This window comes from Emys orbicularis, chromosome 2, assembly GCF_028017835.1.
Source record: "Emys orbicularis isolate rEmyOrb1 chromosome 2, rEmyOrb1.hap1, whole genome shotgun sequence".
Classification (NCBI taxonomy): Eukaryota; Metazoa; Chordata; order Testudines; family Emydidae; genus Emys; species Emys orbicularis.
Genome location: NC_088684.1, coordinates 207666878 through 207691975, shown reverse-complemented (window position 1 = coordinate 207691975; position 25098 = coordinate 207666878). Strand labels below are relative to the sequence as shown.

The following is a 25098-nucleotide window of genomic DNA, read 5'->3' as shown; positions in this document are numbered from 1 at the left end:
CTGTTACATGCACAAATGAAGATTATGTGTAGGCAAATTTTTCATCTTGAACCTTCGCAAATGCATCCCAAAGTTTCAAAAAGCCTACAAAAGGCATAACTGACCTGCATTAACAAAACATCAGTAACACACACGGCATTATATGGTATGAGAGATCACATCCCAACTGTTGGATCACAACTCCATGTCTGCTAACAATGGTTTATGAAAACCTTCATTAGACACTATTTCCTGAGCTGTACACTGATAGGAGCTGAAGAGCTCAACATTTTCCAGATGCCTTTTTAATCCTGTACTTGCCAGTAAGGGCTTGTACTAAATATGCTCTATTTCAGTAAACTGCATGGAAATTATTAGCAGAGAAATGCAGTGCCAGAAAAGAGATCCATAACAGTATCTTGGAAAGCATCTGTTCTCTTTGCAATTTATTTTCATAATTCAGTGCGATCTGTTTTAGTTTCAGTTTTATAATTTACCTGTTGACTACTTTAGTAAATGGGATTTGTCAGATGAAGCAACCTATCAACTTTTCAAATACTTAAGAAGCAGTACAGTTCTTTAATGTGAAAGAGAAAAAGTGCTGAAAATTAAATTAAGGACTAAGCTCTTTTCTCCCTGATCCCCCAGCAGACCTCTTCTGGGCTCATCTGCTCTCCCCGCACATGCAAAAGCCACAAAGAGGTCTGCTGTGCTGGTTGGATAGAAGAACCTTCCCTGAAAACACATTCCCAGACTAGAAAGATTAAACACCATAAAATTGATAAAACCCATATGCACAGACAGACACATTTCCCAAGTCTGTCTTCACTTTTTCTATTGCAGTCTTAAATCTTAATGTGACCTCCGTTCAGAAAAGGCACTTTAGCGCATGCCTGAGTCTTGTCCAGAATCAGCACCCGGACCTATTGCTGTAGGGGATATTCAAATTATCAGATAACTCAAAATGAATAAATAAACCCAAATTTGGATGTGATAAATCTTTAAAACTGGTTAGGCTAAAATTTTCAAGAATACCTTCTGATCTAAAGGGCCTTGGATTTTTATTGCCCAGATTGAGATACTTTGGGCCTGATTTTTTTTTTTTTTAGTATTTTAAATTCCTGTTGACCCCATCTATGGCTGTGAGTTCTCAGCACCTCTGGAACAGGCCCAAGGTGTTTCAGGTTAGACACTCTAAGATGGAGGCACCCAAAATCAGAAGCTGCATTTCAAAATGTTGGCCTTATGGTACATCCGAACAATGGCCATTATTCTGCAGCAGCTTCATGTGCAGCAGCTACAAAATAAGGCCCTAATGAAGAAGAAGGAAAATTAAGCAATCTGGAAAAGCTTCAAACCTAACTAAACCAGATAATGTATTTCTTAAAGGAGATGTGTTACTCTTAGGCCAGGTCTACACTACCGCGGTAGTTCGACGGCTGGCAATCGAAGTTCCGGGTTCGATTTATCGCGTCTGGTCTGGACGCGATAAATCGATCCCGGAAGCGCTCGCCGTCGACTGCGGTACTCCAGCTCGGCGAGAGGAGTACCGCGGAGTCGACGGGGAGCCTGCCTGCCGCGTGTGGACCGCGTCTGAACCGCGGTAAGTTCGAACTAAGGTATGTCGACTTCAGCTACGTTATTCACGTAGCTGAAGTTGCGTACCTTAGTTCGAATTTGGGGGTTAGTGTAGACCAGGCCTTAGAATCTTCAAAGATAAATGAGTATACCAAGGAACATGCATTCTGACTAGAGCTGGGCAAATAACTGATTTTTCAGTTCACTGGCAGTTCTGAAAAATAAATAAAAATTCAATTCAGGTCAAACCAAATTCAAAAAAATTCCAAACATTTTTGGTGAATCAAAGTCTGGGTAACACCTTAGAGCTTCTCAATACCAACTGGAAAGGGAGTGCAGAGAGGTTACAAGGAATCTCTTGGGTGTGGCATGTACATTCTAGTTTACCAAAGAGTGTCAGGCGATGTCTTGAAGCCTGTGTCACTTTGGTCATGAACATCATTGTGAAATGTATGGATGGATGCTATGTATATATACTGAAAATGTATTCTTACAGTCATAGACTCATAGACTCTAAGGCCAGACGGGACCATCGTGGTCATCTAGTCTGACCTCCTGCACATTGCAGGCCACAAAATCTCACACACCCAACTCCTGTAATAGACCTAAGCCTCTGTCTGAGTTACTGAAGACCTCAAATAATGATTTAAAGACTTCAAGTTACAGAGAATCCACCATTTATACTAGTTTAAACCTGCAAGTGACCCCATGCTGCAGAGGAAGATGACCCCCTCCCCCAGCATCTCTGCCAATCTGACCCAGGGGGAAATTCCTACCTGACCCCAACTATGGTGATCACTTAGACCCTGAGCATGGCGGCAAGCCCCACCAGCCAGATACTAGGAAAGAATTATCTGTAGTAACTCAAGAGCCCTCCCCATCTACTGTCCCATCGCCAGCCCGTTGGAGATATTTGCTGCTAGCAGTCACAGATGGACTACATGCCATTGCAGGCAGTCTCATCATACCATCCCTTCCGTAAACTTATCAAGCTCATTCTTGAAACAAGTTAGGTTTTTTGCCCCCACTGCTCCCCTTGGAAGCTGTTCCAGAATTTCACTCCTCTGATGGTTAAAAACCTTCATCTAATTTCAAGCCTAAACTTGTTGATGGCCAGTTTATATCCATTTGTTCTTGTGTCAACATTGGGGCTTAACTCAAATAATTCCTCTCCCTGCTTTGGTATTTATCCCTCTGATATATTTATAGAGAGCAATCATATCTCCCCTCAGCCTTCTTTTGGTTAGACTAAACAAGCCAAGCTCTTTAAGTCTCTTCTCATAAGGCAGGTTTTCCATCCCTTAGATCATCCTCATAGCCCTTCTCTGCACCTGTTCCAGTTTGAATTCATCTTTCTTAAACAGGGGAGACACTGTATTCCAAATGAGTGGTGCCTTGTACAATGGTACTAACACTTCCCTATCTCTACTGGAAATACCTTGCCTGATGCATCTTAGGACTGCATTAGCCTTTTTTATGGCTGCATCACATTGACAGTCTAGTCATCCTGTGATCAACCAATACACCCAGGTATTTCCCCTCCTCTGTCACTTCCAACTGATAAATCCCCAGTTCATAGCAAAAATCCTTGTTGTTAATCCCTAAATGCCTGACCTTGTAGTTCACACTATTAAATTTCATCCCATTTCTATTACTCCAGTTTTCAAGATTGTCCAGATATTCCAGTTCTCCTCTATATTGGCAATGCCTCCAAACTTTGTGTCATCCGCAAATTTTATTAGCACACTTCCACTTTTTGTGACAGGGTCCCTAATAAAAATGTTAAATAAGATTAGTCCCCAAACCGATCCACTAGTAACCTCCCTCCAGCCTGACAGTTCACCTTTCAATATGACATGTTGTAGTCTGCCCTTTAACCAGTTCCTTATCCACCTTTCAATTCTCATATTAATCCTCATCTTCTCCAATTTAACTAATAATTTCCCATGTGGAACTGTATCAAATGCCTTACTAAAATCCAGATAGATTAGATCTACTGCATTTCCTTTGTCTAAAAAAATCAATGATCTTCTCAAAGAGGAGATCAGGTTGGTCTGGCACAATCTACCTTTTGTAAAACCATGTTGTATTTTATCCCAATTACTGTTTACCTCTATGTCCTTAACTACTTCCTCTTTCAAAATTTGTTCCAAGACCTTGCATACAATTGAGGTCAAACTAATAGGCCTGTATTTTTTTCCTTTCTTAAAAATAGGAACTATATTAGCAATTCTCTAGTCGTAGAGTATGACCCCTGAATTTACAAATTCATTAGGCTTGCTATTGGGCTTGCAATTTCATGTGCTAGTTCCTTTAATATTCTTGGATGGAAATTATCCGCCCTCCACCCCAATTTAATCCCATTAAGCTATGTCTAGGGACTGGTCACCAGCAAACGTGAAAATCAGGTTTTCTGTCAAACAATGGATATTTATATTGTCTCATTCACAATGGGTCTCCTATCACCAAATGCAAATGAAGGATTGCAGGGACTTCAGAAAGAAATTAACAGGAAGAGAAAATGAGTGGTGTGGGAAAGGGAAGAGGGGAGAGAGAAAACCCTATCTGGAGCTGTATATCAAAGGTTTGCTCCACTGTATTTGGGAGACAAAGATGACGCCCGGTCGCTTTTCACTGAGGAAGTAAAAGGACAGTGATTTTGCTTCATGAAAAAGGGGTCTCAGCCAGGCTTGGTTGAACATGCTGGAGACAACTTTGGATGTAATCATTTTCTTTCGACAGGAGGTTAACCTGTTAGTCAAGTTTAGTCTCTAGAAAGCTTGTTATGATTTTGTTTTATATGTAACCATTTGTTTCCAATATTCTTACTCACTGTTACTAGGATCTCTGTTCTTTGATAATAAACTTATTCTTGCTTTCACCATAAATACATCTCAGTGCTGTGGTATTAAGCAAAGTGAAGGTCCTGAGCTGAATCTTACAAGTTGGTGTATATTGGTCCTTTGGGAACAGCAGGCCTGGTAACTCTGAGTGTTCAGTGGAGAAGGAACTGGACACTGCAGGAAATGCTCCAAGGACTCGGGGGTGGGTACATGCCTTCTGCTACCTGTACAAAGCATGTGGCCTGCAGACCTGCCTGGAAGGCAGTGCTTGTGCTGCCAGAGGCTGTTGGTTTCAGGGAGCCGATCCACAGCAAGCACAGACAAGACTCCTTTACGCTAAAGGCAGGTGGCGGTGAGGTGCCTCATAACCCTGGGTACCCTGGGGGAGCGTTCACATTGGGACAAACAAAACATGTTTGACCTGAAATGTTGTTTCCAGGTGTTTTTAAAGGCCAAGGTTCACAGAGCAGGAGGTGCTGGTGGTGCCCCTCTTATAACTTTTAGCCCAGTGATTAGACAATTTTTTATCAAATGTATGAATAGTTTCAGGTCAACCAAAATAGCTTTTTTCCAGTGAATAAACTGTTCACCCAATTTTTTTTGCTCAGTTCTAGTTCTGTCACTATGAAGAGGAGGGGGTAGCTTCTACTCAAACAACAATGTTTTAAAGTTTCAAGACTCAGACTATTTTTCTGAAGATTGTGCTCAAACTACCAAGAATATGGTCAAAATCAGCTGCTAAAAATCTACTTTGTAGCCCATGACACGTGGCCTTTTACTGTAGCCCAGAATGAATTATTGCTTTTCATTTAATGGACAAAGCAATGCACAGTTCCCCATTAAAGTTAAGAGTGTAGGGAGTGGTGGTAGGGACATCACAGTGCTATTTATTTAATTTTGTTCTCTAGGTAGAATTTTATTTATTATCACAAACAGTTTAGAGACTGAATTATTTCCCAGTGTTGACTCAGTGCTTCATCTTTCTAAGACAGATAAATCCAGTTTCCTTGTTTTGTACTGTGTGTTGGTCTTTGAGATAAGACTTTCCATGACACTCTTCATTGGCCAAAACTATCTCCCCCACAAATACAAGATTGTACAGTTTGCTCTGCTTGTGTGGTTAGCTGATGGCCTCCATCCAAGAGGTTGTAGCATTTCCATGACTGCATGTTGTGAACTGCATTGGGATGAAAGATGTGGTCCCTAAAATGATATTATGAGGAAGAAGGAGGGGATTAAGATGGTAAGAGAGAGAGGAGAATGGAAGAAATGAAGAGAATCAAGCAAGTGGTCATGTACCATAGGCCCACATTTAAATTTGAGGACAGTGTAGTTACAGTAGGGATGAATTTGTTCCATTGTGATTTGTACATCCCAAAAGGGAGTTAAGGCAAAATTTAAATTTCGGCCCCAATCTGCTTGGACAATTTCCTTTAATTTTTTTTCACTGTCTCTTCTCCTCCCTCATCAGCTCCCATTAAGTTTCAGCAAGGTACTTAAGCACAGCCTTAATTCTGAACACCAAGTAGTCCGACTAACTTCAATGTAGATACATGCTTTAGTACCTTGCTGAACTGGGACCTTAATTTCCCTCTTCCTTGAAATATCATCATCATAGGTACAGAAACTTCCATGCCAAAGCACTTCACAACCTGCATGAATCCAACACTACTGAGGTGCCATGACTACTTGGATTATGCCAAGGAAAAAATAGGCCCAGTGTGTTTGTAGGAAATTATGTTTATATTTTATATACTGTAGGGGAAAGTTTACAATTTAAAAAATCTGTTTTCCTTGATATCTTATATATCTAATTTGAGTGAACGCAAGTTGCATTTAAATGTTAAAAAATCCCTTACAATACTGAATTTAAACATAACAGCCTCATGCTGTTAACTGAAATCGTCCAGCTCCTTTTCACCGTGCAAGGTGAGTGAAATGCAAAAAGTAAACAGACAACCTAGATCTTGAAAAGTAAATTAGATTTTAATACCATGACCCACAGAGTGGGTTTTAATCCTTTTTCAAGATTCTTGTGACACTTTCTGAGTGTTAACGTGTTTTTTCCTCAGATTTTGTCTGTTTATGAATCCACAAGATGTTGAGTGGCTTGTCATACTTAGCCGGTCAGCCATAGCAGACATAGCCAGACAGCCACGGAAAAAAAACACAGAAATTGAGCTTGTTTTTTGGCTTAATTGGATTATGAGTTGCTTGTTGGCTAGTTTTTGGCTTGTAGCTTGTTGCGTGAAAGTTGACAACTGTGATCCATAGTGCTGACTTTTGAATGAAACCAACCACATGTGGTTCTGGGGTTTAGGCCGGGTGCTCAGATAGGGGTACATTGTTGCCCTCCCTGGCTCCACCTGTCATGAGGGTTTCTGTGCTGGGAAGACTGGATGAGTATGGAACACAGACCCAAGGGAGGAGGAAGAGGGTGAACTTTCCCTCCCTGACCTAGTTTACCAGAGCCCGAAGAAATACTGCTGAGTGCCCTCAATTTCCATTGAAGTCAATAAGAGTTGAGTGTGCTCAGCACTTTGTTCAGTTTGAATGCATACATGAACCAGTATATGTTTGTCTGCAATAACACATGATGGGATGCTATCACTCCAGTGAGAAAGAACTCTGATTAATACAATTCATTTAAGATTCTTCCTGTCCGGCCCAGGTAACTATATATGTTTTATGCATAATTGTTATTTTTAAAATGTCAGATATTTCATTTAAAAAGGAGATAGAAAGCCCTCTTTCAGTTTGAATAATCTGTTATTTAAAAAATGCCAATTTTTGCAAATAAATTATTTCCATCAGGAGTGCCTGTTTTAAATTACACCTTCTTCTGGCTTTTTGGCATGTCTATTACACCCACTTATTCACTGTGGGCCTGATTCTCATTTACACTAAAACTCATTTATAATGTTCTGGCAGTATAAACGGGCCTCGGACTGGGCTTAACTGTAATTTATGTTTTTGTGTAAATGAAAATCAGGCCACCCGTATATTCACCTACACAATGATAAGTGGATGAAGGGAGATCTATGAGAGACTAATGAATAGATTCCATTACAAGTTAAATAACTTCACACATCACTTCTGAATGTAGTCCTAAGAGTAGAGCAGATGAAAATGAGAGGGGTAAAAATAGGATAAAGATTTTTAAATATCTTTTCTCTTCGTAATAAAAATACAGCTGTATATTATATTTTGATGGATACTATTATTCAAAGAAATGTAAGAACTACAAATGGCCCGGTTGTAACTTCCCCAAACGGCCTTACTGCTTGTTCTTACCTCCAATCATCCTTTGAGAGGTTAGACAAAATGTTCATCTCCTCGTCATCTTGCAAAAGGCGATAGGCTGCACTGACATGGTGATTTTCGAGCACAGATCGGTCATTGTACAGAATGGCTGAATCTGACCTAGAATTGAAAAGAATGTAGAAAAAGTTATGTTTCTTTCCATAATGTGTCAGTCTCGCATTCAGAAATATTACTATGATTCACAATTACAGACTATATATTGGTATTTTTATAGTAAGTGTAATGCTCTATTCATTGCTATGTAGCTGGGAAAAACATTAAAACGAATGGTTGAAATTCACCTCAGGGGAAAAGCCTTGCACAAAACCACATTCGCACTTAAGACCCACCCAAATACTGTATTAAAGATTTAAAAGGAGTGCTGAGAGACATTTGGCTGCTAAATACTACATAAATATCAGTCATTGGGTGAAACGATGAGGCTTTTGCTCGATTCTTACTAAGGTAAAACTCTTATTTTGTGTGAAAGTTAAGTGTTACTTAAAATTTTTGAACAAGGCATTTTAAGTTGTTAGTTCTCCTTTATTGGGGTAGGTAGCAGAGCAGTACCATGAGAAGAGTAGAACGGGAAGAAGGCAGAATTGAGACCTTTGAAAGTTTTGGCCCAAGTGAGGGGACATGGGGGCGTCATGGCACCCGCCTCAGGTGCCAAAATGTTGTGGGCCAGCCCTGAGCATGGCCGACCATTTATTTAGCAACTGGCAGGTTTATGAAATATGAGTTATTCATCCAAATTCTCTTCTAAGTGGCATCAGTGTAAATCTGAGGTTATTCTATTTGAAGTCAGTGGAGTTACTCCAACTTTATGCTGGTGTAACAGAGGAATTTGTCCCAATGAATGGAAGATATTCATGATCACAAAATATAGTATATCTCAGTTTCTTGCACTTACAATTCTTTAACCTATTCTATATATTAAAAGAAAACACAACACAAAAAAGAGTCCCAGAAGAGTCAGGTATAGACAAAATGAGCATTCTTCCCTCCTTTCCTTAAGTAATTTACAAAGGCCTCACCGTGTCTGAATGTGAAAGTTGTTGGTGGTTCCAGTGTGTTCATAGTCATGGACGGCAGCTGCGAAGATCATAGCAAAGATCTCCAGCTCTGTCAGCCAGTGCTGAAAAAGAGATTATAGAGCAATCAGATAAGCTGTCATTTTCTCATGCATTAAGGCTTTCATCTGTTAAGGCAAGCTCTCTCTTGCTGACAATACACACTGCACATCATTGACCTTTCCCTACAGCCTGTCAGCTGTTCCAAAGCAAACTTCTCCAGCTCCTACATGAAAGCTGAACCACTGTTTTTCCTCAAGGTGGATCTAAATAAATGAAACTCTGGCAAAATATTTTAAATTTTTTTGACACTAAAAAGGCTGAAGCAAGGGGAGGAGAACATTTACTTTCTTTAAAAGAAATACGAGCAAAAAAAAAAAAAAAGATGCAAGCTCAAGAAAGGGAGCATGTGCAAAGATACACACAATATAAAATACACAAATATACACACAATATAAAATACAAATGCAATCAGCTATGTTTGCCTAGAATAGTGATGTTACAAGCCTAAAATACACTAGGATCTTGCTAATTCCCAATGACTAGGAGACCCTTTGTGAATTACTGAATTGTGTGTATTGACAAAAAGGCAAACACCTGCAATATTAAAGCAAGAATATAGCATCACAAAAATGTAATTCTAGTTGTTTACTTATAATTAATTGAAAAATATTCAGAAAGTCATGGGATAACATTTTCAAAAGCACCTAAATGATGTAGGAGCCCAAGTCCCATTTTTTGAAGTGCTTAAATCAATTAATCATTCTGTGCCTCAGTCTCCCCACCTAACAACATGCACCTACCCTCCAGGAGTGCCATTAGGATTAAAGTAGTTAATGTTTGCATAATATACTGGAAAAAAAACACTAGATATTGTCAATACTACTAATACAATTAGATGAATCTGCAGCTTGGAAGCAGGGATAACCCTAGATTTTGGGGGCCCTTCAAGTTGGGTGATCCCTCAACCTCTGCATACTCACAGCACCCCCACCGCTGGCCATCTCCTGTGTGCCTGTAACACCACTCCCCCTCTGTGGTAATCCTGACCCTCCCCCACTGGCAAGTTCTGCAGTCTCTACTGTCCTAAGGCTGGTGTACAAAGTCAGATTTCATCCTAAAAACAATCTGTCAGCAGTAAAATATTTTGCCCAGCTCTAAAAACCATCATCAGAACTGGCACCCTTGTTCATAGAGATTAAGACTAGAAGGGACCACCTGATCATCTAGTCTGATCTCCTGTAGATCACAGGCCACCAGCACCATCCAGCACCCGCACACTAAACCCAACAACCCAAATTAGAGCAAAATATTACAACCAATGAGAGATTAGACTATGATGTGCCACAGGCAGAGACTAGAAGGGACCGAGATGCACCAGTGCCCAAGACCACTGCAATGACAGGGAAATGATGAAATGAGATACACCCAGATAATCCTGGCAAGTGACCGGTACCCACACACTGCCGAAAAAGGCAAAAAACCCAGTGGTCACTGCAAATTTGACTGGGGGAAAAATTCCTTCCCAACCCCACATATGGTGATCAGTTAGATCCCGAGCATGTGAGAAGGAACCAGCCAGCCAAGCACTTGAGAGAGAAAATGCTTGGTTCCACCTCAGAGCCCTGGCCCTCCCCATTCAATGTCCCATCTCCAGCTGTGGCCATCCCTGATGCTTCACAGGAAGAACATTAAAAAAAAAAGTCCTAGCATACATTTGGGAGAGAAAAAAATCCCTTCCTGACCCCTGCAGGTGGCTGGCTGAAACCCTGAAGCATGAGCTTTAGGAAAATAAGACACAAACCAGAAGTGAGCCCCAGGGCTGCTGAGCCCTGCCCCCAAACATAACAAGTACTATCATCATACAGTTACACTCATAAATGTGTCCAGCTTCCGCTTAAAGCTAATTAAGTTGTTTGCCCCCACAACTACTGGGCTGTTCCAGAACCTCACTCCTATGATGGTTAGAAACATTCTAATTTCCAGCTTGAATTTGTTCATAGCCAGTTTATATCCATTAGTTCTTATGCCAATATTGTCCTTTTGCTTGAATAGCTCTTCAGTCTCTCTGGTATTTACAGAGAGCAATCATATCCCTTCTCAGCCTTCTTATCCAGTCTTCCAAGCTCTTCCAGTCTCCTCTCAGAAGATAGGCAGTCTGTTCCCCTGATCATCCCAGTAGTTCCTGTTGGCAGTTTTATTCAGATGGACAATGTGTGAACAGGCATGGAGACTGAACTACTCTCTTATCCCTACCCACGTTCCCTCCAGAATTAGAAGAGAGTTGGAGAACGTTGGTGGTGGTGAAGCTTTCGTTGTCTCTATGTTGTCTGTCCTGAGGATAAACAGCATTTACTATTGACAAGGAAGATGACTTCAGTCTTCAAGCAACATGGAGGATAGGTCCATCAATGGCTAGTAGCCAGGATGGGCAGGAATAGCGTCCCTAGCCTCTGTTTGCCAGAAGCTGGGAATGGACAACAGAGGATGGATCACTTGATGGTTACCTGTTCTGTTCACTCCTTCTTAAGCACCTGGCATTGGCTACTGTCAGAAGACAGGATACTGGGCTAGATGGACCCTCGGTCTGACCCAGTATGGCCGGTATTATGTTCTTAACATAATTCTGATAACGTTAAATTACATCAGGGATGGCCAGACTGCTGGTTCTCTAGGAAGTAGCATACAATAGACCCACACTTCAATTCTCCAGACCTGGTCTTTCATTTCCCAAATGGAGGCAGTTTGCTCAGCTCCTGGAGTTCCTTCTCTCAGCTCTGTTACTACTCTGATGTAGCTGGAGAGTCATTAAGCAGGCTTGAAGTCCCATCAGGCCCTCCATGGTCAAACAAGGTCAGCACAATGCAGGGTCTTGAAATGGGGAGGAAGGCTACTGAGGACAGGAGTAAAATACCGTTTATTGAGAATGCCCACAGAAAACACAGCCTAGGGTTACTACAGAAGAACAGTGGATGACAAATAAAATTCAGTGTAAATAACGTATAGTTATAATAGCTCTGTGAATAAAGCGGAAAAAATGAAACCTCTAGTAAATGATCAAAAGTTTTCAGTCCCCACTTCAACTAGAACCACAAGAAAGAAAATAAAGACGACGCCAGGCAGCCTGCATTTAACAGATGAAATCTCCATCCAAGTGGGGATATTACCTTTTACTAGGCTATTATGGACTTCATCTTGCAGAATGGGGCTAGCTTTAAAGAACAAAGCCATTAAGAATGATTGAGAAAGCAGCAGGGCTCTCCCATGTGAGGGGAAGCAGGAGCAGGGAGAGAGCAAGGAAATGTGAATGTTTTTCATTTCTGAAGGGGTGACAAAAATGATCCAGAACAAACTCTTCAAAGATGATGGAAAGAAAGAAATGAATCAAAGAATGAGCATTGGATCCCAAACTGGGAACAAAGAAAGGGAAATGAGGCATGGCTGTCACTCACAAAGGCATAATAAACATGAAGAATTAACTACTAAGAAGAGCCACTAGAGTCTAAACAAAAGACTCACTGTGTGCATAGGGAGTGAGAACAAGAAAGGACTAGATGAGCTTCCCAATGCAAAAGTGAGTGGAATGCATTGCCAGGAAACACAGGAAAATGACACAAAGAAGAGAGAGATGGAGATAATTAGCTTATTCCTTTTCTCAGGGTTTGTGTTCATTCATTCCAAAGAAGTTATCAGTTTCAGAGCTCATATAATCATGATGATCTGCTTATTAACCATAAAAGCCAGCAGGTTTTTTTCCCCATTTGGTTCAAACACAAATGTCAGAGAAATCCTACACTTCAGCAGTTTTACAGCTCTGCTCTATGAAATGTGCCATTATCAAGAATTACAAAAGTACAGGAAGCGCTCTCATCATTTACGGTTTGCATATAACTGTGATTGCACAAAGAGATTACACAGTAATTCCCAATAATTATCAAGATTAATCAGATAATATTCATAAAGGAGAAAAAATAATTGAGTCACACTTGAACAACAGAGTTAATCAAAGAAAGGAAGAATGAGAGAAAAATAATGTTTTACAGATATCTATGCAGTGCCACTCTTAAAAATGTTTCTAAGTTGTGTGCTTGAGTATTTATTCCCTGAAATATAAAACATTAAAAAAATCCACTATTAACTTTGTACCTCAAAATTACGATAATACTGAAAATATTATACTGCCTTTATATATACTGATGGCAGCTCTTCACCTAGAATACTGTGTTCGTTTCTGATCGCGCCACCTAATAAAGATATATAAAAGGTTTATAGAAGTGCAGGAAGAATGATTAGAGCAGGGGTCCCCAATGCAGTGCCCGCGGGCGCCATGGCGCCCACCGGGGCGTCTAAGTGCACCCGCATACTGGCCAGCGGATGAGCATCCACCAAAATGTCGCAGAGCAGCGTCATCCAGAGGCGTTGCCGCCAAAACGCCGCCGATTTTCGGCAGCGACGCCTCTGGATGACGCTGCTTGTCGGCAGCATTTCGACGGCGACGCCTATTGACGTTGCCACTTGTCGGCGGCATTTTGGCAGATGTTCGTCCGCCGCCACGGTCCTCCGTGGCTTGTCGTCTGGCACCCGCCAGATGAAAAAGGTTGGGAACCACTGGATTAGAGGTATGAAAAGATCTTGGTCTGAGAGGAGATGGAAGGTATTAGGACTACATAGTTTAAAGAGAAAATAAATAACGGGGGACATGATGGAAGTCTATGAAATAATGACTGGGATAGAGAAGATGAATCAGGCTCCTTTTTACTTTCCCCCCATAATATTAGGACAAGAGGTCACCAGATGAAACTAAAGGCTCACATTTAAAACTGATTATAATACTTTTTTACGCAATGAATAATACTTCCGTGGGATATTACTAAGGTCATGACCAGATTTTAAAAAGGTTTAGATACTAATGTGAACAACAAGAATATTCTCAGTAGAACTAAACAGAATAATGACATTAAGGGATGTAAACCCTCATACCAACCACTAAGTGCCTGGGTTAAGCACAAGCTTCCACAATTGCCTATTACAGAAATGTGCAGAGTCCTCTCGGGCAGCTGGAGCTGGCCACTCTCAAAGACAGGATTCTGAACTATTGAACTATCCAGCATGGCAATTCCTAAGGCCGTATCATTTTATCTGGATTATATTAGTGAAGACATGGTCGTTATTCACTAGGCATAAGCCTGACCTTGTATTATTTGCTCACCAGAAAGTCCTACAGAGTTCACTTGGAGGTCCTGCATAGGCGCTGACTTCCCCTCTGCCCGGTGGGTGCTCTACCTCCCACCCCACCCCGGGCCCCGCCCCTGCCCCGCCTCTGCACCGCAAGAGTTCCACTGAAGCCAATAATTATCACTGAAATCCAAAGGAATTTGACTAAAGACAAAAAAATCAGCAAAGATTGCCGGATTTGGCGGCACTGTATATTAGTAGTAGTCATCAAAATAAATAACACCAAGCTCTGCCCTACGGTGCACACACAGGACTCCCATTGAAATAAACACTGCTCACGTGCACATTCCCAAGGTCAACATTTGGCACCAATTTGTTATAATCTAATTTGTAATCACTAAGGCTCATTCAGAAAATTATTTTTAGATTCTGAGCTGGATGATAACATGAGGAAGGAAATAGAACCTATATATATTTTTATAGGGTCATTGTACATCTGTTATGTATGTCTGTTTCCCCTCTGCCTTCCCCCAAAGGAGTGGCTTGCAGCCTTACTATTAGTGTTATTGTCAAAAGCAAGTCAACAACTTCAAGGGCATTGAGGCTACTCAAGCAAAACATTTAAAATAAATTGTTCTGGACATTGAACAATTTACTGTAAAACACACACACACAAATCTGTAAGCCAAAAACAAAGGCACCAAAAATATGAAGATGAAATTCAGGAGCTCAGTATTAATCTCTATGCACCATTCTGTTTAATAGCTGAAAACCCAAATCCATTCTCTGTCCCTATAAGTAGCATAAATATTTCTTCTAAAAACAAAAGATGCCTAGGAGAGCTAGCTAACAATGCTGAAGTTAACAGACTATCACATGCTGATAAAAACCCATAAAAAAAATCTGTTATTAGCTGACTCATGACCTACTCTCAGGAGAGCAAGAACAAGAACTATAAAGGTCAGATCTTAATTCCATCCAAGTCAACAGAAGTTTTCCCACTGGTGTCCACTGAAGTGGGATCAAGCCATTAGTTAATCTACCCCTGGAAAAAATGTCATTGTGGGGTTCCAGAGTTATTTTCTCTCAGCGGACTTCACATCCAGTTTGTTCAGTTCAAAAATAAAAAGATACTTTTTTCTAACTGCCATGTCTCCAAGTTGTGCTGTATTATGTACCGTCATCAATGATTGGCGATCCCTCGATTTCGAAAACGATCCCTCGATTTCGAGGACGATCTCTACCACGGATTTACGTATGAGTCCTGAGATGACTCAGGAGTCCAATCCTAGAACTGCAAATCCGCCTGCAGTAGGTACAGACATTTTGTGGCAGGCCAGTGGCCTGCTGGGAAAAAGTTATTTCTTTTTCCTTCCTTCTCTCTCTTTTCAGCTTCAAGGGCAACGTGTTTCTCCTCTAACAATAACATAGTCAAGAAGGTGTCAATGCCTGGAGTGAGAGTGTCTCCAGGTGGTCTTATACTTCTCACTTAGTCTAAAGAGGGTGTTCGTGATGATCAAGCCATGTTCTACACATTTGCTCAGGATGCGGATGGCATTGGAATTAGCCTTTCCTACTCCTTCTTTTCTGATAGTGCCATTCCAGAGATCTGACTCCTGCCCAACTCTAGCGTTAAAATCTCTGAGGAGAATGATCTTGTCCTCCATGGGAATGTTGATCAAGACTCTATCAAGATCTGTATAGAATTGTTCCTTGATAGCCTCAACAGAATCAAGCGTTGGGGCATACGCACTGACGACAGCAGCAGACTGATTGTTGCTGAGCTCAAGACGAAGAGTCATAAGATGTTCATTGATTCCTACAGGAAATTCTGTAAGCTGACTGACAAACTTATACCTAATTGCAAAACTGACATCATGAATGCGCCTGTCCTCTGGAGATTTTCCTTGCCAGAAAAAGGTGTAACCACCACCTTCTTCTCTCAGTTGACCTTCATCTGGGCACCTTGTCTCACTCAGGGCAGCGACGTCAATGTTATATCTCGCAAGTTCCCTGGCAACGATAGCAGTTCTTCTTTCCAGCTGTACATTATCTTTGTTATCCATCAGGGTGAGAACATTCCATGTAGCAAAAGTCACTGTCTTTTTATAGCTTTGATCGCAGGCAGAATGATCCCAGTAGATGTGGTAATCCAGCCAGAAGTGTATGAGACAGCCCAGGTTTAGGGCACCTTTTCTAGACTTCTCCCCATGCGGGGTGAGCAGAAGGGATCCTAAAGAGGACTGCTCAGTCACAATAGTAGCTGCCAAATTGCACCCCGTCTCAGTCCAGGTGCCAGATGACCATTTAACTACCACCACCTACGTGCAGATTCATGGCTAGGGACTGCCAGATTCACTAATCCTGTCCCCGTCACCACTAGTCCGTTGTTGCAGGGCTTGGAAGGTTGGAAAGGTGTTATTCCCCGTGGTAGAAGCCTGCGCGTGATTTATTTTAATGTGGGGAAGCTTTTAACGTGGTGTGCCTATAGCAACCACACGGTCATGACAAGTTGGAGATCTAGGGCCAAGTGACAGGGAAAGTCCGAGACAACTGGAGATCTCCACTTGCTGCAGCTTTCATCCACTTTCACAGCCATAGAGATCCGAGGACTGATCCACCATTGAGGACTTGGGGGATTGGACCGTGCTTTGTCTGTAACACCCCCTCATACCTGTTTGCCTTGGGAGACCCTACCAGGAACATGAAGCTCCTGACAACTTAGCTCTGAGGATCATTGGAACATGCAAGCCCCTTCACCACACAAGGTGATGGTCCTGGTCATCAGTATGAGGATTCAACAGGCCAGATTCTGTGGTTATATCATATCCTTCAAATTCTGCCTTTTACCACACCTGCATAGCCCCGCTGTCTTCAGTGGGGTCAGACAAGTGTAATAGAGAGCAGAATATGGAAATTACAGAGTTCTGTTGGTGATGCATGAGCTAGAAAAGAACGCAGCTCACTCTCCTATGGTTGTGATGGTGCTACAGTACTAACATGCCAAAAATAGTAAAGTAACAAATATGACCCTGAAAACACATGGGCAGTAGGTCTGTTGAATAAGTAGGAGCCATTTTTACACAGTCACTTTTCTGAGCAGAACTGCACTGTAGGAAGTAGGAAGAGTGCCATCCTTATGCTGTTTGAGGAAAGGAAATCAATTGATTCACCATCATAATGCAATTTATATTAAACATGGCTTTAATATCCTTCGTAATTATGTCCTTCAGTGGGTTTTCTTTAACCTACATGCTAAATATCTGCAGTGAAACAGTTAGGAATATTAGACTGGTTTGTAGGAGTTAGTTGTGGGTCTGAATCTTATCTCAGTTACTTTAGTGAAATCAGAAGTAACTGGTAGGAGTGAGACTAGAATCAGACATTATGTTTGTACTGAAACTTTTATTAACAGTCAGCACAGGAGATTTAGTATTTCTTTAGGTCTCCCTGTTGCAATCTCAGAAACTAACATCATCTCCAAGATTTATCAGCTGGGGAAAAGGAGGACTAAAGTCTTACCAACAAGAGAGGAGGAAGATGCAAGCATTACTATGGGCTTTTCTAGACTTCAAAAGCTACAACAGAACATAGACAGCTGTGCCACCATAGTGCTTCAGTGTAAACACTCCCTACACTAACGGGTGGGGTTTTTCCATTGGCATAGGCAATTCACCTCCCCGAGAGGTGGTAGCTGGGTTGACAGAAGAATTCTACCACCTACCTACTGTTGTCTACATCGGGGGTTAGGTCAGTTTAACTATGTCGCTCAGGGGTGTGGATTTTTCATACCCCTGAATGACATAACTGGGTCCACTTAACTTTTTAGTGTAGAACAGGCCTAATAATGCTGAGTCATTTGCAACTGGGAGTTTCTTTATCTTCTTCCTAATATTACAATTTTAATAATAAACTCTGAAGAATCAAAGGATGTTATGTAAAAGATACTTTTCAGTTGAAATCCAAGGCTTTTTTGGTTTTTATTCGAAAGTTTTACATGGATATTTGCAATGGGAGGAGTCAATGCCGAACACAATTGTATCTGCTTAAGTAGGCTGTTTCTAAAAAGCAGTAAATGAACCGTATTTAAATAAAAATAAAGCACAGTACAATTTCATTTAACAACATACCAGTCACAGGAACAGCAACCAATTCATTCAATTGTATACTAATTAGCATGGGTTGGAAAATGGATTTTTCCCTTCCATGAAAAATGTCAAGCTTTCAGAAAAAACAGTTTCATCCAAAATTGGGAAGAAAAACCAAAATGTCTATTTTACTGAACGAAATTTAAATTTTTGTTTTTGTTTTGGGTCAACTGAAACACTTTGTTTTGATAAATTTGAAATGTTTCTTTTCAATTCTAAGCATTTTCATATAAATAAAAGTAAATTTAAAACATACTCATTCCAAAACAAAAACAAAAATCAAACATTTTCTTTCTGAAAATGTCAAAACATCCCATTTTTTGTCATTTTTGACATTTGTTTCAGAAAAAAATTGGAAAAAAGAAAACTTTTCCAAAATAAGTACAACTTCACAACAAAAAAATTCAGTTTCCTCCAAATAACGTGTTCTGACAGAAAACTGTTTCAATGAAAAATTTTTGAAATTGTATGGTGGGCCATGAATGCTCATGAAATTCAGGGTTGGGGTGCGAGAGGGGGTGAGGGCTCCAGCTAGGGGTGTGGGCTCTGGGGTGGGACCAGAAATGAGGAGTTCAGGGGGCAGGTGGGGGCTCCGGGCTGGGGCAGTGGGTTGGGGTGTGTGGGGAGGGTGGGGGCTCCAGCTGGGGGTGCAGGCTCTGGGGTGGGGTTGGGGATGAGGGCTTGGGGTGCAGGAGGTTGCTCTGTGCTGGGACCAAGGGGTTCAGAGGGTGGGAGGGGGATCAGGGATGGGGCGTGGGAGGGGGTCAGGGTGCAGGCTCCGGGTGGCGCTTACCTCAAGCAGCTCTCAGAAGCAGCGGCATGTCCCCTCTCTGGCTCCTAAGCGGCGGCGTGGCCAGGCAGCTCTGCATGCTGCCCCATCCACAGGTGCTGCCCCTGCATCTCCCATTGGCCGCAGTTCCTGCCAAATGGGAGCTGTGGGGGCGGCACTTGGGGCAGGGGCAACGTGCAGAGCCCTCTGGCTGTCCCTATGCATAGGAGCAGTGACATGCCGCTGCTTCTGGGAGCCGTGCAGAGCCACAGCACACATGTAGCAGGGAAAGCCCCGGACTCCGCTCCCCAGCGGGACCTCGAGGGCTGGATTAAAATGTCTGAAGGGCTGGTTGTGGCCACCCTGATCTAGTCTGACTTCCTGTGCATTGCAGGCCACAGAACCTTACCCTCCCAACTCTTGTGATAGACCCCTAACCTCTGGCTGAGTTACTGAAGTCCTTTTCACTGAGATCCATGCCTCTCTCCTTGCTGGTGCAAGAGCCAAGGACAATTATATTCCCTGCACTCAAGGGCATTCATTCATGGACGTTAGGGTGAGAAGAGACCCTATGATAATCTAGTCTGACCTTCTGCATAACCTAGACCATAGAATTTCACCAAGCCCATAACTTCTGGTTGAGCTAGAGCAGATATTTTAGAAAGCTATCCAGTCTTGATTTAATGACTTCAAGCAATGGAGGATTCACCATGTTACTAAAAAGAACAGGAGTACTTGTGGCACCTTAGAGACTAACAAATTTATTAGAGCATAAGCTTTCGTGGGCTACAACCCACTTCTTCGGATGAAGTGGGTTGTAGCCCACGAAAGCTTATGCTCTAATAAATTTGTTAGTCTCTAAGGTGCCACAAGTACTCCTGTTCTTTTTGCGGATACAGACTAACACGGCTGCTACTCTGGAACATGTTACTAAGTACATTGTTCCAAAGTACATTGTTCATTGTTATACACTTGCACTTCCAGTTTGAATTTGTCTTGCTTCAGCTTCCAGTCACTTAATTTTTCTCTGTCTTTGTCTGGTACATTAAAGAACCCTCTGTAATCAGATATCTTTTCCCTGTGTAGGTACTTATAGGCCACGATCAAGTCACCTTTTAACCTTCTCTTTGTTAATCTAAACAGATTTAGCGTCTTTAGTCTCTCTTGCTGTAGGTTTTCCTGACTGCTAATCATTATTAAATGCAGGGTCTGCACCCCCTCCAGGTACCCTAGGGGCACTCATCACCTCAAAGGAGACAAAAGGAGGCAAGGCCTACACCAGTTCTATCAAGGAGGGATTGTGCCATTCTACTTCCCTAGAGTTTCAGTATAACCAATCTATTGTAGATACTTGTACAGCTCCCATCACCACACCATCTGAGATTCTCACAGTCTTTAATGTGTTTATCTTCACAACACCCTTGTAAATAATATTATCCCCACTTTGAAGATGGGGAACTGAGGCACAAAGAGACTAAATGACTAGCCCAAGGTCATACAGGGAGTCTGTGGCTGAGCAGGGAATTGATCGCAGGTTTCCCAAGATTAGCACCCCACCCACAAGACCATCCTTCCACTCCATGATCATTATAAACAGAATTTCACTATATCCAAGATCACTATAAAAGGAATTTCACCATATCCAAGTTCTCCAATAATACTGAGCACCTACAGAGCACTTTTCATTTTCATGGCACTTAGAAATGACAAGTTCATCTACAGTAGGAATAGTTTCTACTGTCTATAATCTCTTTAATGAGCACAAATGCTGCAGTCTCGTTGTTCTGGTATTCATGTACTTACCGCCACACCTGTCTTAAAAAGGAGATAATGTACAGTCTGTGTAACATCTGCTGCGTGCATTAGATTGTGATAAGGATTTTTATGTTTGCTGTATCCAACTTCCAGTGCTTCCACAAAGGAGACAAGAGCAGAAATGGGAATCTAAAAAAGGAAACATGAAGTTAAATGCACTGAGGACAGAATTATCTTCAATTATTAGCATTTTTATGAGTAACTTTCATCTAGTGCCCCAAAATGTGGTCTATACATAAATAAATCACCTAAAACACCTTAGCAGGCACTGCGGAAACTGACAGTAAATCAAGAAGTTTACCCATTCCTAATCACATCAGGGATGAATCACACACACATACACATTAACAAGACAGTACACTACTACATGCCTGTTTGAAGACATAATGCAGAATAAAAAAACAACAGACAGACCTTGATTGATTGCCCCTGAATAAATGTTTCAATACAGGTCACAAAGTGTATGTCTGTTCTCTCATGACCCATTGTTAAACATCATTGCTTCACAATTCATGGCTTAGATTTTTAATGGCACATATTACAGCTACACTGAAACATTCCATAAGAAGCATTATTTACCCAAGTCTCTGCTTAGTAACTATTTCCCAAATTCTGCCCTCAGACACAGTACAGGTTTGCAACACTCACTCACTCCAATAGTAGTACTATACACATAGGTGAGGGCAGAATTTAGCGATTTCCTGGGGAGGAGAATGTCACTAGTCCAACCACACATTTAAGGGAATGGCAACATCTGCTCTCCAATGCTAGTACCACATGCTCAGAACTACAATTTCTGAAGTTCTTCTGTGGTGGCTATCTGGATCTGTACTTTCAGTGGCACTACCAGCCAGAAGCAAACTGTAAACAACTCTACCTTGTGTGTGCATGGTGGGAGTGTGTGTGAGGGGAAGAGGGAGGCAGAATCTGACCATCCTGGGAAGATCCTCTTTGGATATGGGGCAGTCCCTGAAGAAGCAGCCCAAAGAGGGGAGACTTGCGGAGCTCTTCTCAGAAGACAACAATAGTGAGTGGGACCCTCTGGGCAAGACAGGTGCCAGGGAAGTACGGGTCAGAGAAAGAATTTGGCCAAGGCAAAAGGATGAAAATCTCATGAGAACAGTTATTTTTTCCTTGTGAGGTTTCCACCATTTTTGTTCATGTTCCAGATTTAATTGAGAATACTATCCAAGGTTGGAATATAAAACCCAGCTTTGGCAGCATCGGGGTCTGGACACCACTAGGTCACCAATATTTATGCTTGAGTGTTTAATTCCTTTCCCAAGCTATGAAACTCAAGACTCTAGAGAATGAGGTCAGTGGCAACATTCAGCATTCCCGGCACACTGGAATGAGGTATCCTCTCAAAAGTGTAAGAGAAAATAAGGGCAGGTGAATTTAGAAATAGTACCAGTGGTGCAACTACTTCCATTATTGCAACAGCCTCAAGACCTCAACAGAACTGAAGGCTTGAAATGATTCATGCTCTGCATACAGCTGAAGAAGTAATGTAAAGCTTGAGTGGTGGCAGGACAAGCAAAGATCTGTCAAGGAAGATAAGGGTACAGTATTTGCCTAAATGGAGAGAGAGAGAGAGAGCTTGGTAAGTAGGCCCTCAGACGTACAGTATAGCTCTATTACTGTCTTGTTGATAGCTCTGGTCAACTGTGCAGAAATGAAACTTGAACAGCACAGATCTGAAAGGCTGAATGAAGCAGACATCGGTAGTTGGCTCTGTGAATGAAATTTATGTGGGGAAAGTGATAAAAGGCTTTCTGTGTTCTAGTTCAAGGACTTGATCACAATGCTTACAAAACAACAAGTATTGGGAAAAGACTAATCATTCATAGAGCTTCTTTTTGAAAAGTACAAATTCTAGTCAGAACAGATGTATCATTGTAACATTATGCCCCATATTCTTCATAGAAATATTGTTATTAAATGAATATGGCATAATTAAGATATGTTTTATGCAAGACGGGCCATGTGAGGTATCATTGGAAAGGTTATGATCTACTGAATGTGATTATCCAATTTGTACGCATGTATAATTTCTGTATCTGAAGTTAGGAATATTGACCATGTAACAGTTACAAGTGTGTGTGTACTTGGGGAACGCACACCAGACAGTATGCAATCAGCCTGGATGGGCCATTAGGAAGGACAGTAGGACTGTGAAGATACTAATCTCCCTCCTTCCTGAGAAGTTTCTTAAGATGCTGCTTTGACACTGCAGGGTCATGTGATCATGTCACCTGGTACAGGATAGCATCTTGAAATGCTGGTACTTTTCCAAGGGAAGGGGCTGGGAGTCAAACTAGGAAACAAAGTATTCCCGCCATATGCAAATCCTATTTAAGGCTGGGGAGTGAGTTAATCTAGGCTCTTCTCCATTCCCTCCCTGCCCAAGAAGGAAGACTGCTGAAAACACCTGAAGAAACAAGGGAACTGAGCTGGGGGAGGCAGGGGCTGAGCCCAGGCAAGAAAGGTCAGCCTGTAAAAGGAATGCCTGGAGATTTAAGCTGCATGTGGTGCAGTTTACCTTCAAGAAACTCTGCAACCTGCTTGAAACAACATTTAGGATGAGAAATTATTTGTAGCCAGTATTCCTTAGTGTATTAAGCTTAGTTTATGTGTTTTGTTTTATTTGCTCAGTAATCTGCTTTGATCTGTTTGCTATCCCTTATAATCACTTAATTTACCTTTTGTAATTAATAAACTTGTTTTTTGTTTATTCCAAAACCCAGTTTGTGCAATTCATAACTGGGGGGGGGGACAACAAAAAGCTGTGCATATCTTCCTCCACATTGAGGGAGGGAGCGAATTTCATGAGCTTACGCTGTATAGCTCTCTATACAGTACAAGACAATAAAATTTTGGGTTTACACTCCAGAGGGTGTGTGCACCAGAGTGCTGGGCAATTCCCTGAGCTGAGTCCTTCCACAGAGAGCTGATTGCAGACTCTGTGTGATTCTACAGCTGGGTGTGTCCCTACCTGTGTGTGTGCCAGAAGGGGGCCTGAGAGCCTGTCACAGCAGCACAGAGTAAGGGGAACCCAGGCTGGTGGGACAGGTGGGCTCAGTGGGACCCCAGTACATCAGGTGGCACCTGGAAGGGGGATCCAACCCGTCACAATCATGAACATGGCATGATTGATAGGAAGCAAGAGAAATAGCAATATTTAATTTTGAGGGGAGACAAGAAAGGGTTTACTATTTAGATTGTAGCAGTATCCATACTGAAGATGACACAGTCCCAGCTCTGAAGAGTGGCCAAGCTTAAATGTATCCTGAGATTTTAAACCCCCTGTATCCCCCATTGAAAAATCTTTTAAAATGCATTCATTGCATCGGTAATTCGATAACTCTAAACATGAACCTGTAGCAGGTACAAGTTGTTCAATCAACTATCAGTAGTGCATCAACAATGCTTGTTCATACAGTGACTAAATCTGAAGATTTTACAGCACACAGGAGTACAGTTGGGTATTCCCAATGTTCCAGGTACAGTTTAGCCAGGTTCTCTCTTAAAAATTACAGTTATTTGATGATGGACTCATCTAAGCTGTAATTTCTATCATGATGAGGGACTCAAGTACAACATGTCAATCTCTTGAAATGGTGAAAACACAGCTCATTCTTGAAGAGGAAATGTGACTGAATTATATTCCAGGACTAAAAGAACAGGAGTACTTGTGGCACCTTAGAGACTAACAAATTTATTTGAGCATAAGCTTTCGTGGGCTACATGCATCCGATGAAATGGGCTGTAGCCCACAAAAGCTTATGCTCAAATAAATTTGTTAGTCTAAGGTGCCACAAGTACTCTAGTTGTTTTTGCGGATACAGACTAACACAGCTGCTACTCTGAAACCTGTCATTATTCCAGGACTGTGATGCAGCCCTGCATAAGTCCCAAAAAGTTTCTTGTTGACTTTGAAGGGAACATATTTGGACCCCAGTCCAATTAAATGCATGGTTTAGCAGACATTTGTAGTGCACAGGAAAGTATTTTAATCATATTGGGGGAACTACTGCTCCAACATAATAAAAGTTACAATAAAAGTATGGGTGGAACATAGGTTGAATAAAGTTTGAGTTTATTTCCTTCCATGATCTTCTGGGGAGTTGGGAAGAAAAGTCTCATCTCAGATTTACTAACCTTGAAACGGCTGATCAGATCGTAGCGTGTGAGAAGTTCGTAGAAAATGAATTTCAGCGCATGATCCCCGCTAGCATCATTCAGTGCAAATACATCAAAGGACCACTTGTCTACATTCTGCAAGGTGTGGAAAAAAGGTGTTAATACAGCCATTTCTTTTATAATTACAATGCAATTTCTGCCGCTTTAAATCTTTAACAATCAGGAAAGCATAATTTTGCGGAATATGAAAAAAAAATCATCACTGCTTCTGG

General features: G+C 41.6%; 1 protein-coding gene across 2 annotated transcripts in view; it reads right to left on the bottom strand.

Moving 5' to 3' along the window:
- PDE1C (phosphodiesterase 1C) overlaps positions 1 to 25098 on the bottom strand; it is a 441585-nt gene that overhangs the window by 82647 nt on the left and 333840 nt on the right. For both annotated transcript variants that reach the window (XM_065398465.1, XM_065398466.1), the window contains 4 exons: positions 24845 to 24961; positions 20672 to 20812; positions 8741 to 8841; positions 7695 to 7823 (listed from right to left, as the gene is read on the bottom strand). In XM_065398465.1, the coding sequence (XP_065254537.1) occupies positions 7695 to 7823; positions 8741 to 8841; positions 20672 to 20812; positions 24845 to 24961 (488 nt within the window). The remainder of the gene's footprint in view (positions 1 to 7694; positions 7824 to 8740; positions 8842 to 20671; positions 20813 to 24844; positions 24962 to 25098) is intronic.